At 44.8% G+C, this 17,755-nt stretch overlaps 1 protein-coding gene and 1 long non-coding RNA gene across 2 annotated transcripts in view; one reads left to right on the top strand and one right to left on the bottom strand.

Annotated features, from left to right (window-relative positions):
• The window catches only part of LOC121558489 (isocitrate dehydrogenase [NADP], mitochondrial), a 48,420-nt gene extending 45,139 nt beyond the window's left edge, over positions 1–3,281 (top strand). The window contains exons 10-11 of the mRNA XM_041871860.2: positions 2,231–2,323; positions 3,070–3,281. Coding sequence (XP_041727794.1) covers positions 2,231–2,323; positions 3,070–3,154 — 178 coding nt within the window. The 3' untranslated portion in view covers positions 3,155–3,281. The remainder of the gene's footprint in view (positions 1–2,230; positions 2,324–3,069) is intronic.
• LOC121558491 lies at positions 641–1,951 on the bottom strand. The gene is made up of 3 exons (XR_005998550.1): positions 956–1,951; positions 700–730; positions 641–666 (listed from the first exon to the last, which is right to left on the bottom strand). It is a non-coding gene; the product is annotated as an uncharacterized LOC121558491 (long non-coding RNA).
• Positions 3,282–17,755: the final 14,474 nt, after the last annotated feature.

Here is a 17,755-nt window from a genome sequence, read left to right on the forward strand (position 1 = left end):
CTGACCTGTAATATATTAATAACTACTAACCCTGACCTGTAATATATTAATAACTACTAACCCTGACCTGTAATATATTAATAACTACTAACCCTGACCTGTAATATATTAATAACTACTAACCCTGACCTGTAATATATTAATAACTACTAACCCTGACCTGTAATATATTAATAACTACTAACCCTGACCTGTAATATATTAATAACTACTCAAACCCTGACCTATAATATATTAATAACTACTAACCCTGACCTGTAATATATTAATAACTACTAACCCTGACCTGTAATATATTAATAACTACTCAAACCCTGACCTGTAATATATTAATAACTACTAACCCTGACCTGTAATATATTAATAACTACTAACCCTGACCTGTAATATATTAATAACTACTCAAACCCTGACCTGTAATATATTAATAACTACTAACCCTGACCTGTAATATATTAATAACTACTCAAACCCTGACCTGTAATATATTAATAACTACTAACCCTGACCTGTAACATCTCAATAACTACTAACCCTGACCTGTAATATATTAATAACTACTAACCCTGACCTGTAATATATTAATAACTACTCAAACCCTGACCTGTAATATCTCAATAACTACTAACCCTGACCTGTAATATATTAATAACTACTAACCCTGACCTGTAACATCTCAATAACTACTCAAACCCTGACCTGTAATATATTAATAACTACTAACCCTGACCTGTAATATCTCAATAACTACTCAAACCCTGACCTGTAACATCTCAATAACTACTCAAACCCTGAACTGTAATATATTAATAACTACTAACCCTGACCTGTAATATATTAATAACTACTAACCCTGACCTGTAATATATTAATAACTACTCAAACCCTGACCTGTAATATATTAATAACTACTCAAACCCTGACCTGTAATATATTAATAACTACTAACCCTGACCTGTAATATATTAATAACTACTCAAACCCTGACCTGTAATATATTAATAACTACTCAAACCTGTAATATATCAATAACTACTAAAACCTGCAATATATCAATAACTACTAAAACCTGTAATATATCAATAACTACTAAAACCCTGATCTATAATATATCAATAACTACTAAAACCTGTAATATATCAATAACTACTAAAACCATGATCTATAATATATCAATAACTACTAAAACCTGTAATATATCAATAACTACTAAAACCTGTAATATCTCAATAACTACTAAAACCTGTAATATATCAATAACTACTAAAACCTGTAATATATCAATAACTACTAAAACCTGTAATATATCAATAACTACTAAAACCCTGATCTATAATATATCAATAACTACTAAAACCTGTAATATATCAATAACTACTAAAACCCTGATCTATAATATATCAATAACTACTAAAACCTGTAATATATCAATAACTACTAAAACCCTGATCTATAATATATCAATAACTACTAAAACCCTGATCTATAATATATCAATTACTACTAAAACCTGTAATATATCAATAACGACTAAAACCCTGATCTATAATATATCAATAACTACTAAAACCCTGATCTATAATATATCAATAACTACTAAAACCTGTAATATATCAATAACTACTAAAACCTTGATCTATAATATATCAATTACTACTAAAACCCTGATCTGTAATATATCAATTACTACTAAAACCTGTAATATATCAATAACTACTAAAACCCTGATCTATAATATATCAATTACTACTAAAACCCTGATCTGTAATATATCAATAACTACTAAAACCCTGATCTGTAATATATAAATAACTACTTAGTTATTACCATATAGTGTACCTACCTATACACACCAGTGATGTTGTCTCATTGACCCCGTTGACCTGTAGGTAACTAACCCTAACCCCTGTTGACCTGTAGGTAACTAACCCTAACCCCTGTTGACCTGTAGGTAACTAACCCTAACCCCTGTTGACCTGTAGGTAACTAACCCTAACCCCTGTTGACCTGTAGGTAACTAACCCTAACCCCTGTTGACCTGTAGGTAACTAACCCTAACCCCTGTTGACCTGTAGGTAACTAACCCTAACCCCTGTTGACCTGTAGGTAACTAACCCTAACCCCTGTTGACCTGTAGGTAACTAACCCTAACCCCTGTTGACCTGTAGGTAACTAACCCTAACCCCTGTTGACCTGTAGGTAACTAACCCTAACCCCTGTTGACCTGTAGGTTCTCCCAGACTCTGGAGCGGGTGTGTGTGGAGATGGTGGAGAGTGGTGTGATGACCAAGGACCTGGCAGGCTGCATCCACGGCTTGGCCAAGTGACTACACACTTATATACTACACTATACAGTACAATACAGGACAGGCATGTCCACAGGATAACCCTAACCCTGGCCAAGGGAAACCTGGGATTCAATCAGATTGCGGGTTATAGGCAGACAGTTTAAGCTGGAATCCGTAATGGTGAAACTGCCACGTCTAGTCTGTTTGCGATATTACAACAACAAAGAAGGATGTCATTGCACATCATTACCACAATGTTGGATGCTCCTCTCCTCCATTTCATGATAACAATGTGGCGCTGTTTCCCCTTATGCAGCTTTAAAGGGTCCCAGGTTTGCCGAGATCCCATTCACAGTGAACGCTGCATATGTCGGCTCAATCGGAAATTGCCTTTAAAAGCTGCAATGCCTATAACCCGCGATGGGATTGAATAGAGCCCTTAGTCTAACCCGCGATGGGATTGAATAGAGCCCTTAGTCTAACCCGCGATGGGATTGAATAGAGCCCTTAGTCTAACCCGCGATGGGATTGAATAGAACCCTTAGTCTAACCCGCGATGGGATTGAATAGAGCCCTTAGTCTAACCCGCGATGGGATTGAATAGAGCCCTTAGTCTAACCCGCGATGGGATTGAATAGAGCCCTTAGTCTAACCCGCGATGGGATTGAATAGAGCCCTTAGTCTAACCCGCGATGGGATTGAATAGAGCCCTTAGTCTTGTCGTACACACCTGCCTAGGTTCCTTCAAGTGTTTAATCTAACCTGTCATGTGATGTTGCAGCTGCAAGCTGAATGAACATTACGTCAACACATCCGACTTCCTGGACGCCATCAGGACCAACCTGGACAAGGCTCTGGGCAAGTGAAGAGGAGGAGGACAACGCCACAAAACAAACTAACACTAACTTAGATTAGATCTGTGTTGCTACCATGTTGTGTTGTGTCTCTCTTTATGTAGTGTTGTGGTGTCTCTCTTTATGTAGTGTTGTGGTGTCTCTCTTTATGGAGTGTTGTGCCTCTCTTTATGTAGTGTTGTGGCGTCTCTCTTTATGTAATGTTGTGGCGTCTCTCTTTATGTAGTGTTGTGGCGTCTCTCTTTATGTAGTGTTGTGGTGTCTCTCTTTATGTAGTGTTGTGGTGTCTCTCTTTATGTAGTGTTGTGGCGTCTCTCTTTATGTAGTGTTGTGGCGTCTCTCTTTATGTAGTGTTGTGGCGTCTCTCTTTATGTAGTGTTGTGGTGTCTCTCTTTATGTAGTGTTGTGGTGTCTCTCTTTATGTAGTGTTGTGGTGTCTCTCTTTATGTAGTGTTGTGGCGTCTCTTTATGTAGTGTTGTGATGTCTCTTTATGTAGTGTTGTGGTGTCTCTTTATGTAGTGTTGTGGTCTCTCTTTATGTAGTGTTGTGGTGTCTCTCTTTATGTAGTGTTGTGGTGTCTCTCTTTATGTAGTGTTGTGGCGTCTCTTTATGTAGTGTTGTGATGTCTCTTTATGTAGTGTTGTGATGTCTCTTTATGTAGTGTTGTGGTCTCTCTTTATGTAGTGTTGTGGTGTCTCTTTATGTAGTGTTGTGGCGTCTCTCTTTATGTAGTGTTGTGGCGTCTCTCTTTATGTAGTGTTGTGGTGTCTCTCTTTATGTAGTGTTGTGGCGTCTCTCTTTATGTAGTGTTGTGGCGTCTCTCTTTATGTAGTGTTGTGGTGTCTCTTTATGTAGTGTTGTGGTGTCTCTCTTTATGTAGTGTTGTGGTGTCTCTCTTTATGTAGTGTTGTGGTGTCTCTCTTTATGTAGTGTTGTGGTCTCTCTTTATGTAGTGTTGTGGTGTCTCTATGTAGTGTTGTGGCGTCTCTCTTTATGTAGTGTTGTGTCTCTCTTTATGTAGTGTTGTGGCGTCTCTCTTTATGTAGTGTTGTGGTGTCTCTCTTTATGTAGTGTTGTGGCGTCTCTCTTTATGTAGTGTTGTGGTGTCTCTCTTTATGTAGTGTTGTGGTGTCTCTCTTTATGTAGTGTTGTGGTGTCTCTCTTTATGTAGTGTTGTGGTGTCTCTCTTTATGTAGTGTTGTGGCGTCTCTCTTTATGTAGTGTTGTGGTGTCTCTCTTTATGTAGTGTTGTGGCGTCTCTCTTTATGTAGTGTTGTGGTGTCTCTCTTTATGTAGTGTTGTGGTGTCTCTCTTTATGTAGTGTTGTGGTGTCTCTCTTTATGTAGTGTTGTGGCGTCTCTCTTTATGTAGTGTTGTGGCGTCTCTCTTTATGTAGTGTTGTCTCTCTTTATGTAGTGTTGTGGTGTCTCTCTTTATGTAGTGTTGTGGTGTCTCTCTTTATGTAGTGTTGTGGCGTCTCTCTTTATGTAGTGTTGTCTCTCTTTATGTAGTGTTGTGGTGTCTCTCTTTATGTAGTGTTGTGGCGTCTCTCTTTATGTAGTGTTGTGGCGTCTCTCTTTATGTAGTGTTGTGGCGTCTCTCTTTATGTAGTGTTGTGGCGTCTCTCTTTATGTAGTGTTGTGGCGTCTCTCTTTATGTAGTGTTGTGGTGTCTCTCTTTATGTAGTGTTGTGGTGTCTCTCTTTATGTAGTGTTGTGGTGTCTCTCTTTATGTAGTGTTGTGGTGTCTCTCTTTATGTAGTGTTGTGGCGTCTCTCTTTATGTAGTGTTGTGGTGTCTCTCTTTATGTAGTGTTGTGGCGTCTCTCTTTATGTAGTGTTGTGGCGTCTCTCTTTATGTAGTGTTGTGGCGTCTCTCTTTATGTAGTGTTGTGGTGTCTCTCTTTATGTAGTGTTGTGGCGTCTCTCTTTATGTAGTGTTGTGGTGTCTCTCTTTATGTAGTGTTGTGGCGTCTCTCTTTATGTAGTGTTGTGGCGTCTCTCTTTATGTAGTGTTGTGGTGTCTCTCTTTATGTAGTGTTGTGGCGTCTCACTTTATGTAGTGTTGTGGCGTCTCTCTTTATGTAGTGTTGTGGCGTCTCTCTTTATGTAGTGTTGTGGTGTCTCTCTTTATGTAGTGTTGTGGTGTCTCTCTTTATGTAGTGTTGTGGTGTCTCTCTCTATGTAGTGTTGTCTCTCTTTATGTAGTGTTGTGGTCTCTCTTTATGTAGTGTTGTGGTGTCTCTCTTTATGTAGTGTTGTCTCTCTTTATGTAGTGTTGTCTCTCTTTATGTAGTGTTGTGGCGTCTCTCTTTATGTAGTGTTGTGGTGTCTCTCTTTATGTAGTGTTGTGGTGTCTCTCTTTATGTAGTGTTGTGGCGTCTCTCTTTATGTAGTGTTGTGGCGTCTCTCTTTATGTAGTGTTGTGGCGTCTCTCTTTATGTAGTGTTGTGGCGTCTCTCTTTATGTAGTGTTGTGGTGTCTCTCTTTATGTAGTGTTGTGGCGTCTCTCTTTATGTAGTGTTGTGGCGTCTCTCTTTATGTAGTGTTGTGGCGTCTCTCTTTATGTAGTGTTGTGGCGTCTCTCTTTATGTAGTGTTGTGGCGTCTCTCTTTATGTAGTGTTGTGGTGTCTCTCTTTATGTAGTGTTGTGGTGTCTCTCTTTATGTAGTGTTGTGGTGTCTCTCTTTATGTAGTGTTGTGGCGTCTCTCTTTATGTAGTGTTGTGGTGTCTCTCTTTATGTAGTGTTGTGGCGTCTCTCTTTATGTAGTGTTGTGGCGTCTCTCTTTATGTAGTGTTGTGGCGTCTCTCTTTATGTAGTGTTGTGGCGTCTCTCTTTATGTAGTGTTGTGGCGTCTCTCTTTATGTAGTGTTGTGGTGTCTCTCTTTATGTAGTGTTGTGGTGTCTCTCTTTATGTAGTGTTGTGGCGTCTCTCTTTATGTAGTGTTGTGGCGTCTCTCTTTATGTAGTGTTGTGGCGTCTCTCTTTATGTAGTGTTGTGGCGTCTCTCTTTATGTAGTGTTGTGGTGTCTCTCTTTATGTAGTGTTGTGGTGTCTCTCTTTATGTAGTGTTGTGGTGTCTCTCTTTATGTAGTGTTGTGGCGTCTCTCTTTATGTAGTGTTGTGGTGTCTCTCTTTATGTAGTGTTGTGGTGTCTCTCTTTATGTAGTGTTGTGGTGTCTCTCTTTATGTAGTGTTGTGGCGTCTCTCTTTATGTAGTGTTGTGGTGTCTCTCTTTATGTAGTGTTGTGGCGTCTCTCTTTATGTAGTGTTGTGGCGTCTCTCTTTATGTAGTGTTGTGGCGTCTCTCTTTATGTAGTGTTGTCTCTCTTTATGTAGTGTTGTGGTGTCTCTATGTAGTGTTGTGGCGTCTCTCTTTATGTAGTGTTGTGGCGTCTCTCTTTATGTAGTGTTGTGGTGTCTCTCTTTATGTAGTGTTGTGCCTCTCTATATGTAGTGTTGTGGTGTCTCTCTTTATGTAGTGTTGTGGCGTCTCTCTTTATGTAGTGTTGTGGTGTCTCTCTTTATGTAGTGTTGTGGTGTCTCTCTTTATCTAGTGTTGTGGCGTCTCTCTTTATGTAGTGTTGTGGTGTCTCTCTTTATGTAGTGTTGTGGCGTCTCTCTTTATGTAGTGTTGTGGCGTCTCTCTTTATGTAGTGTTGTGGTGTCTCTCTTTATGTAGTGTTGTGGTGTCTCTCTTTATGTAGTGTTGTGGTGTCTCTTTATGTAGTGTTGTGGTGTCTCTCTTTATGTAGTGTTGTGGCGTCTCTCTTTATGTAGTGTTGTGGCGTCTCTCTTTATGTAGTGTTGTGGCGTCTCTCTTTATGTAGTGTTGTGGCGTCTCACTTTATGTAGTGTTGTGGCGTCTCTCTTTATGTAGTGTTGTGGCGTCTCTCTTTATGTAGTGTTGTGGTGTCTCTCTTTATGTAGTGTTGTGGTGTCTCTCTTTATGTAGTGTTGTGGTGTCTCTCTTTATGTAGTGTTGTCTCTCTTTATGTAGTGTTGTGGTCTCTCTTTATGTAGTGTTGTGGTGTCTCTCTTTATGTAGTGTTGTCTCTCTTTATGTAGTGTTGTCTCTCTTTATGTAGTGTTGTGGCGTCTCTCTTTATGTAGTGTTGTGGTGTCTCTCTTTATGTAGTGTTGTGGTGTCTCTCTTTATGTAGTGTTGTGGTGTCTCTCTTTATGTAGTGTTGTGGCGTCTCTCTTTATGTAGTGTTGTGGTCTCTCTTTATGTAGTGTTGTGGCGTCTCTCTTTATGTAGTGTTGTGGTGTCTCTCTTTATGTAGTGTTGTGGTGTCTCTCTTTATGTAGTGTTGTGGCGTCTCTCTTGTCGTGATGTGTGTTTTGTCCTATATTTAGATGTTTTACCCCCTGTCCCCGCAGGAGGCCTTTTGGTAGGCCGTCATTGTAAATAAGAATTTGTTCTTAATTGACTTGCCTAGTTAAAGCTAAAAAAATAAAAAATAAATGAAAAAATACCCTTAACCCTAACAGACAAGTTTGAAATAGTCGTTACATTCCGTCCGTACTAGTTTATGACCTTGTTTTGTACCCCAATATTTCTATGAGCCTTTGTATCCTGTTTGAAGGGAACATGTTTGATATTTTCTTGCCAGTTTGTGCCATGGAGTATTTGTATATTGCCAATCAGATGTTGTGTCACTATCAGTGTGCTTCTCTGCCTTCCCATTGACAGGGGAGACTTTTCAAATGATTTGATTTTCTTGTCTGTGGTCCAATACATTCTGGATTCATATGATTATTAATCTATTATTCATATTATGAGATTAATACCAGGGATCAATTTAAGTGTAGATTACTCTTGAATGTTTGACTATTGTCTAAATAATTCTCAATAAATGCAGTATGTACGAAGTCATCAGTTTCCATATAAAGTATATGTAGGCTACTGACGTCTCTGCGCTGTAGGCTACTGACGTCTCTGCTCTGTAGGCTACTGACGTCTCTGCGCTGTAGGCTACTGACGTCTCTAAGCTGTAGGCTACTGACGTCTCTGCTCTGTAGGCTACTGACGTCTCTAAGCTGTAGGCTACTGACGTCTCTGCGCTGTAGGCTACTGACGTCTCTGCGCTGTAGGCTACTGACGTCTCTGCGCTGTAGGCTACTGACGTCTCTGCTCTGTAGGCTACTGACGTCTCTAAGCTGTAGGCTACTGACGTCTCTAAGCTGTAGGCTACTGACGTCTCTGCGCTGTAGGCTACTGACGTCTCTGCTCTGTAGGCTACTGACGTCTCTGCTCTGTAGGCTACTGACGTCTCTGCTCTGTAGGCTACTGACGTCTCTAAGCTGTAGGCTACTGACGTCTAAGCTGTAGGCTACTGACGTCTCTGCGCTGTAGGCTACTGACGTCTCTGCTCTGTAGGCTACTGACGTCTCTGCGCTGTAGGCTACTGACGTCTCTGCGCTGTAGGCTACTGACGTCTCTGCGCTGTAGGCTACTGACGTCTCTAAGCTGTAGGCTACTGACATCTCTGCTCTGTAGGCTACTGACGTCTCTGCTCTGTAGGCTACTGACGTCTCTAAGCTGTAGGCTACTGACATCTCTGCTCTGTAGGCTACTGACGTCTCTGCTCTGTAGGCTACTGACGTCTCTAAGCTGTAGGCTACTGACGTCTCTGCTCTGTAGGCTACTGACGTCTCTAAGCTGTAGGCTACTGACGTCTCTAAGCTGTAGGCTACTGACGTCTCTAAGCTGTAGGCTACTGACGTCTCTAAGCTGTAGGCTACTGACGTCTCTGCTCTGTAGGCTACTGACGTCTCTGCTCTGTAGGCTACTGACGTCTCTAAGCTGTAGGCTACTGACGTCTCTGCTCTGTAGGCTACTGACGTCTCTAAGCTGTAGGCTACTGACGTCTCTGCTCTGTAGGCTACTGACGTCTCTGCTCTGTAGGCTACTGACGTCTCTGCTCTGTAGGCTACTGACGTCTCTAAGCTGTAGGCTACTGACGTCTCTGCGCTGTAGGCTACTGACGTCTCTGCTCTGTAGGCTACTGACGTCTCTAAGCTGTAGGCTACTGACGTCTCTAAGCTGTAGGCTACTGACGTCTCTACGCTGTAGGCTACTGACGTCTCTAAGCTGTAGGCTACTGACGTCTCTGCTCTGTAGGCTACTGACGTCTCTAAGCTGTAGGCTACTGACGTCTCTGCGCTGTAGGCTACTGACGTCTCTAAGCTGTAGGCTACTGACGTCTCTGCTCTGTAGGCTACTGACGTCTCTAAGCTGTAGGCTACTGACGTCTCTGCTCTGTAGGCTACTGACGTCTCTAAGCTGTAGGCTACTGACGTCTCTGCTCTGTAGGCTACTGACGTCTCTGCGCTGTAGGCTACTGACGTCTCTGCTCTGTAGGCTACTGACGTCTCTAAGCTGTAGGCTACTGACGTCTCTGCTCTGTAGGCTACTGACGTCTCTAAGCTGTAGGCTACTGACGTCTCTGCGCTGTAGGCTACTGACGTCTCTGCTCTGTAGGCTACTGACGTCTCTGCTCTGTAGGCTACTGACGTCTCTAAGCTGTAGGCTACTGACGTCTCTGCTCTGTAGGCTACTGACGTCTCTAAGCTGTAGGCTACTGACGTCTCTAAGCTGTAGGCTACTGACGTCTCTGCTCTGTAGGCTACTGACGTCTCTAAGCTGTAGGCTACTGACGTCTCTGCGCTGTAGGCTACTGACGTCTCTAAGCTGTAGGCTACTGACGTCTCTGAGCTGTAGGCTACTGACGTCTCTAAGCTGTAGGCTACTGACGTCTCTAAGCTGTAGGCTACTGACGTCTCTGCTCTGTAGGCTACTGACGTCTCTGCTCTGTAGGCTACTGACGTCTCTGCTCTGTAGGCTACTGACGTCTCTGCGCTGTAGGCTACTGACAGCAATGAGCATCTCACGGAGGGATGGCAGCGCTCCTTAACACCTGTGAACTGCACACTGTGGTGTTCACACTACAGAAATTCTACACACTACACTATGGAAATTCTATTTGAATATTTCTTGGTGGCTATTCAAGTAGAAAGGGGTGGCTGATCTTACAGCCAGCCCAGGGAAGGTAAAGGTGGGTGAAATCCCTCTGATGTCCAGGAGTCACTGTACCACTAATGGAGGGCCACAGATTCTTTCACCGGCATGATTCAGAAAGCTGTTCCTACTGTGTTGTCTGTACAGCAGGGGGCGACATGGAGGCACAAGGAGATTCCAATTGAAACGTGACGTCACAGGCTGGGCTAAACAATCCTAGGGTTAGAAAGACATGATTAGACGACTGAAGCAGTTGGACTCTTTGGCTGTATGATATAATAATAATATAATGATATGGCTTAGGGTTGGATATTATACTAACTGACAAGGTTGAAACATACTGTCTAGTCATTTCAACAGAAGTTCAGTTTAAGGAATTACAGAATGCAGACAGATTAAAACAAGACTGAAAAACAGAAACCAAATAACCTTTATTAAATAGTAATGTGAGGTTTCAGTTGGATATTCCTTATTCCAAGAACATTTACATTACATTTTACATTTTAGTCATTTAGCAGACGCTCTTATCCAGAGCGACTTACAGGAGCAATTAGGGTTAAGTGCCTTGCTCAAGGGCACATCGACAGATTTTTCACCTAGTCGGCTCGGGGATTAGAACCAGCGACCTTTCGGTTACTGGCACAACGCTCTTACCCACTAAGCTACCTGCCGCCCCAACTAGTAGAATACCAGGTTTTTTGTTTGAGTGTGAATCAAGGCTGCCCTGCATAGAAGGATGGGGGAATGGTCTAAAAAAGGTGCTAACTCCTCCCACCTGGTGCCCGGGCCAGTTAAAACACAAGCACCCAGAGAGAGAGAGAGAGGTGCAACTGAAACAACCACACTGCTCATTCTCAAGACAACCAGTGAAGTCACAGTCTTGTTTGTATTGACTACTGTGTGATGTTACAGAGTTCTGCTTGTCCGTCTCAGGTATTCTGGTCCAGATCTAGTTGTACTCAGGTAGCCTGGTCCAGATCTGGTTGTACTCAGGTAGCCTGGTCCAGATCTGGTTGTACCGTCTCAGGTAGCCTGGTCCAGATCTAGTTGTACTCAGGTAGCCTGGTCCAGATCTGGTTGTACCGTCTCAGGTAGCCTGGTCCAGATCTAGTTGTACCGTCTCAGGTAGCCTGGTCCAGATCTGGTTGAACTCAGGTAGCCTGGTCCAGATCTAGTTGTACTCAGGTAGCCTGGTCCAGATCTAGTTGTACTCAGGTAGCCTGGTCCAGATCTAGTTGTACTCAGGTAGCCTGGTCCAGATCTAGTTGTACTCAGGTAGCCTGGTCCAGATATAGTTGTACTCAGGTAGCCTGGTCCAGATCTAGTTGTACTCAGGTAGCCTGGTCCAGATCTGGTTGTACCATCTCAGGTAGCCTGGTCCAGATCTGGTTGTACCGTCTCAGGTAGCCTGGTCCAGATCTGGTTGTACCATCTCAGGTAGCCTGGTCCAGATCTGGTTGTACCGTCTCAGGTAGCCTGGTCCAGATCTGGTTGTACCGTCTTAGGTAGCCTGGTCCAGATCTAGTTGTACCATCTCAGGTAGCCTGGTCCAGATCTGGTTGTACTGTCTTGCAAAGTCATTGTCACACCAAGCTGATCTGGGACCAGGCTACTTCAAAGTGCTTTAATGTATTCAGGCAGAGCCAGGTCATAGTCATCATTAAAACAACAGCAGTGTCAAGCTAAACCAAGTGAAACAGGTTTGTAGAGTAAGAGACTGTAAGAGGTTAGACAGCAGCAACATGTTGTAGTAACAGCCAGCACACACAGCAGTCACTTTGGTAAGTATAGACCTGACTCCAGATCAGCTCATAGAAGACTGGTCCTGTGCTCCTCCATGCTGCAGAACAGACATGTTGTGAAGATCATTCAAACCTATTCTTTAACATGTTGGTATCAGATGTATCAATGTCTAAAACAGTGCCTTCAGAAAGTACCCCTCGACTTTTTCCACCTTTTGTTGTTACAAAGTGGGATTAAAATGGATTTAATTGTCATTTTTTGTCAACGATCTACACAAACTACTCTAATGTCAAAGTGGAAGAAAAATTCTAACGTTTGTAAAAAAATAAATAAAAATAAAACTAATATATTGTGATTAGATAAGTATTCAACCCCCTGAGTCAATACGTGACAATAACCTTTGCCAGCGATTACAGCTGTGTCTTTCTGGGTAAATCTCTAAAGAGCTTTGCACACATGGATTGGACAATATTTCAACATTATTTTTAATTCTTCAAGCTCTGTCAAGTTGGTTTTTGATCATTGCTAGACAGCCATTTTCAGTTCTTGCCATATATTTTTAAGTAAATTTAAGTCAAAACTGTAACTAGCCCACTCAGGAACATTCAATGTCATCTTGGTGAGCAACTCAAATGTTTACTGAACAAATATAGAAAACGCAAAATAGAAAAGGCAACATGTAAAGTGTTAATCCCATGTTTCATGAGCTGAAATAAAAGATCCCAGAAATGTTCCATACACACAAAAAGCTTATTTCTCTCAAATGCTGTGCACTAATTTGTTTACATCCCTGTTAGTGAGCATTTCTTCTTTGCCAAGATAATCCATCCACCTGACAGGTGTGGCATATCAAGAAGCTGATTAAACAGCATGATGATCATTACACAGGTGCACCTCGTGCTGGGGACAATATAAGGCCACTCTAAAATGTTCAGTTTTGTCACACAACACAATGCCACAGATGTGTCAAGTCTAAAGGGAGCGTGCGATTGGCATCCTGACTGCAGGAATGTCCACTAGAGCTGTTGCCAGAGACTTTAATGTTCATTTCTCTAACATAAGCCGCCTCCGACGTCGTTTTAGAGAATTTGGCAGTACGTCCAACCGGCCTCAAAACCGCAGTCCACGTGTAACCACGCCAGCCCAGGACCTCCACAACCGGCTTCTTAACCTGCGGGATCATCTGAGACCAGCCAGCTGGACAGCTGATGAAACTGTGGGTTTGCACAACCAAAGATTTTCTGGACAAATTGTCAAAAACCATCTCAGGGAAGCTCATCTGCGTGCTCGTCGTCCTCACCAGGGTCTTGACCTGACTGCAGTTTGGCGTCGTAACTGACTTCAGTGGACAAATGCTCACCTTCGGTGGCCACTAGCAGGCTGGAGAAGTGTCCTCTTCATGGATTAATCCCGGTTTCTACTGTCCCGGGCAGAAGGCAGACAGTGTGTATGGCGTTGTGTGGGCGAGAGGTTTGCTGATGTCAACGTTGTGAACAGAGTGCCCCATGGTGGCGGTGGGTTTATGGTATGGGCAGGCATAAGCTATGGACAATGAACAGAATTGCATTTTATCTATGCCAATTTTAATGCACAGAGATACTGTGACGAGATCCTGAGGCCCATTGTCGTGCCATCCAGCCGCCACCATCACCTCATGTTTCAGCATGATAATGCACGGCCCCAAGTCGCAAAGATCTGTACACAATTCCTGGAAGCTGAACATTTCCCAGTTCTACCATGGCCTGCATACTTACCAGACATGTCACCCATTGAGCATGTTCAGGATGCTCTGGATCTATGTGTACGACAGCGTGTTCCAGTTCCCGCCAATATCCAGTAACTTCTCACAGCCATTGAAGAGGAGTGGGACAACATTCCACAGGCCACAATCAACAGCCGGATCAACTCTATGGGAAGGAGCTGTGTCGCGCTGCATGAGGCAAATGGTCACACCAGATACTAACTGGTTTTCACACGTACAGATAATTGTATGTGTGGGGTACAGAGATAAGGTAGTCATTCAAAAAACATGTTAAACACTTATTGCAGAGAGAGAGAGAGAGAGTCCATGCAACTTATGTGACTTGTTAAGCACATTTTTATTCCTGAACTTAAGGGGTTGAATACTTATTGACTCAAGACATTTCAGCTTTTCATTAAAAAAATTCTACAAACATAATTCCACCTTGACATTATGGGGTATTGTGTGAAGGCCAGTGACAAAAAATCTCAATGTAATCAATTTTCAATTCAGGCTGCAACACAACAAAATGTGGAAAAAGTCAAGGGGTGTGAAGCCTTTCTGAAGGCGCTGTATACAGGTGTGTCTAGTTGGATCTAAGATCAGAGTTATACTGTATCTGGCTTGGTCTTCTGTCAAAACATGTCAAAACATACTTATTGGTGAATGATTCCATGGTAGGTAAGATGGCTCTATGTAAACTGCTTTCTGAGTGCTGATACATAGTTCCATACCACAACTTATCACAGTTTACATCTGTCACTATAGTCTTTAGTCATGTCTGGTAGAATATCCCAAAGGACTTCTAGACCAATCATGTCTGGTAGAATATCCCAAAGGACTTCTAGACCAATCATGTCTGGTAGAATATCCCAAAGGACTTCTAGACCAATCATGTCTGGTAGAATATCCCAAAGGACTTCTAGACCAATCATGTCTGGTAGAATATCCCAAAGGACTTCTAGACCAATCATGTCTGGTAGAATATCCCAAAGGACTTCTAGACCAATCATGTCTGGTAGAATATCCCAAAGGACTTCTAGACCAATCATGTCTGGTAGAATATCCCAAAGGACTTCTAGACCCAATCGTCAGTCTCAGAGTCACTTCTATCAGAGACGGGTGGAGCTGATTGGCTGTTGAAGTGCATGTCCCGCCCCTCCATCAGGACAGGTCAGTTCTGGTTCTTAAAAGGTCCATGAACCCCCTCCCTGTGTCTCACTGCCACAGCACACCCTGACCCAGTCTCTCTCACTGCCACAGCACAGCCTAACCCAGTCTCTCTCACTACCACAGCACAGCCTAACCCTAACCCAGTCTCTCTCACTGCCACACCCTAACCCTAACCCAGTCTCTCTCACTGCCACACCCTAACCCTAACCCAGTCTCTCTCACTGCCACAGCACAGCCTAACCCTAACCCAGTCTCTCTCACTGCCACAGCACACCCTAACCCTAACCCAGTCTCTCTCACTGCCACAGCACACCCTAACCCTAACCCAGTCTCTCTCACTGCCACAGCACACCCTAACCCTAACCCAGACTCTCTCACTGCCACAGCACACCCTAACCCTAACCCAGTCTCTCTCACTGCCACAGCACACCCTAACCCAGTCTCTCTCACTGCCACAGCACACCCTAACCCTAACCCAGTCTCTCTCACTGCCACAGCACACCCTAACCCTAACCCAGTCTCTCTCACTGCCACAGCACACCCTAACCCAGTCTCTCTCACTGCCACAGCACACCCTAACCCAGTCTCTCTCACTGCCACAGCACACCCTAACCTAGTCTCCCTCACTGCCACAGCACACCCTAACCCTAACCCAGTCTCTCTCACTGCCACAGCACACCCTAACCCAGACTCTCTCACTGCCACAGCACACCCTAACCCTAACCCAGTCTCTCTCACTGCCACAGCACACCCTAACCCAGTCTCTCTCACTGCCACAGCACACCCTAACCCTAACCAAGTCTCTCTCACTGCCACAGCACAGCCTAACCCAGACTCTCTCACTGCCACAGCACACCCTAACCCTAACCCAGTCTCTCTCACTGCCACAGCACACCCTAACCCTAACCCAGTCTCTCTCACTGCCACAGCCTAACCCTAACCCTAACCCAGTCTCTCTCACTGCCACACCCTAACCCTAACCCAGTCTCTCTCACTGCCACACCCTAACCCTAACCCAGTCTCTCTCACTGCCACAGCACACCCTAACCCAGTCTCTCTCACTGCCACAGCACACCCTAACCCTAACCCAGACTCTCTCACTGCCACAGCACACCCTAACCCTAACCCAGTCTCTCTCACTGCCACAGCACACCCTAACCCTAACCCAGTCTCTCTCACTGCCACAGCACACCCTAACCCTAACCCAGTCTCTCTCACTGCCACAGCACACCCTAACCCTAACCCAGTCTCTCTCACTGCCACAGCACACCCTAACCCAGTCTCTCTCACTGCCACAGCACACCCTAACCCTAACCCAGTCTCTCTCATTGCCACACCACACCCTAACCCTAACCCAGTCTCTCTCACTGCCACACCCTAACCCTAACCCAGTCTCTCTCACTGCCACACCCTAACCCTAACCCAGTCTCTCTCACTGCCACAGCACACCCTAACCCAGTCTCTCTCACTGCCACAGCACACCCTAACCCAGTCTCTCTCACTGCCACAGCACACCCTAACCCAGTCTCTCTCACTGCCACAGCACACCCTAACCCAGTCTCTCTCACTGCCACAGCACACCCTAACCCAGTCTCTCTCACTGCCACAGCACACCCCTAACCCAGTCTCTCTCACTGCCACAGCACACCCTAACCCTAACCCAGTCTCTCTCACTGCCACAGCACACCCTAACCCTAACCCAGTCTCTCTCACTGCCACAGCACACCCTAACCCTAACCCAGTCTCTCACTGCCACAGCACACCCTAACCCTAACCCAGTCTCTCTCACTGCCACACCCTAACCCAGTCTCTCTCACTGCCACAGCACAGCCTAACCCAGTCTCTCTCACTGCCACAGCACACCCTAACCCTAACCCAGTCTCTCTCACTGCCACAGCACACCCTAACCCAGTCTCTCTCACTGCCACAGCACACCCTAACCCAGTCTCTCTCACTGCCACAGCACACCCTAACCCAGTCTCTCTCACTGCCACACCCTAACCCAGTCTCTCTCACTGCCACAGCACACCCTAACCCAGTCTCTCTCACTGCCACAGCACACCCTAACCCTAACCCAGTCTCTCTCACTGCCACACCCTAACCCTAACCCAGTCTCTCTCATTGCCACAGCACACCCCTAACCCAGTCTCTCTCACTGCCACAGCACACCCTAACCCAGTCTCTCTCACTGCCACAGCACACCCTAACCCTAACCCAGTCTCTCTCACTGCCACAGCACACCCTAACCCAGTCTCTCTCACTGCCACAGCACACCCTAACCCTAACCCAGTCTCTCTCACTGCCACAGCACACCCTAACCCTAACCCAGTCTCTCACTGCCACAGCACACCCTAACCCTAACCCAGTCTCTCTCACTGCCACAGCACACCCTAACCCTAACCCAGTCTCTCTCATTGCCACAGCACACCCTAACCCTAACCCAGTCTCTCTCACTGCCACAGCACACCCTAACCCAGTCTCTCTCACTGCCACAGCACACCCTAACCCTAACCCAGTCTCTCTCACTGCCACAGCACACCCTAACCCAGTCTCTCTCATTGCCACAGCACACCCTAACCCTAACCCAGACTCTCTCACTGCCACAGCACACCCTAACCCTAACCCAGTCTCTCTCACTGCCACAGCACACCCTAACCCTAACCCAGTCTCTCTCACTGCCACAGCACACCCTAACCCAGACTCTCTCACTGCCACAGCACACCCTAACCCTAACCCAGTCTCTCTCACTGCCACAGCACACCCTAACCCAGTCTCTCTCACTGCCACAGCACACCCTAACCCTAACCAAGTCTCTCTCACTGCCACAGCACAGCCTAACCCAGACTCTCTCACTGCCACAGCACACCCTAACCCTAACCCAGTCTCTCTCACTGCCACAGCACACCCTAACCCTAACCCAGTCTCTCTCAC

The sequence above is a fragment of the Coregonus clupeaformis genome, unplaced genomic scaffold (assembly GCF_020615455.1).
Source record: "Coregonus clupeaformis isolate EN_2021a unplaced genomic scaffold, ASM2061545v1 scaf0376, whole genome shotgun sequence".
Lineage (NCBI taxonomy): Eukaryota > Metazoa > Chordata > Actinopteri > Salmoniformes > Salmonidae > Coregonus > Coregonus clupeaformis.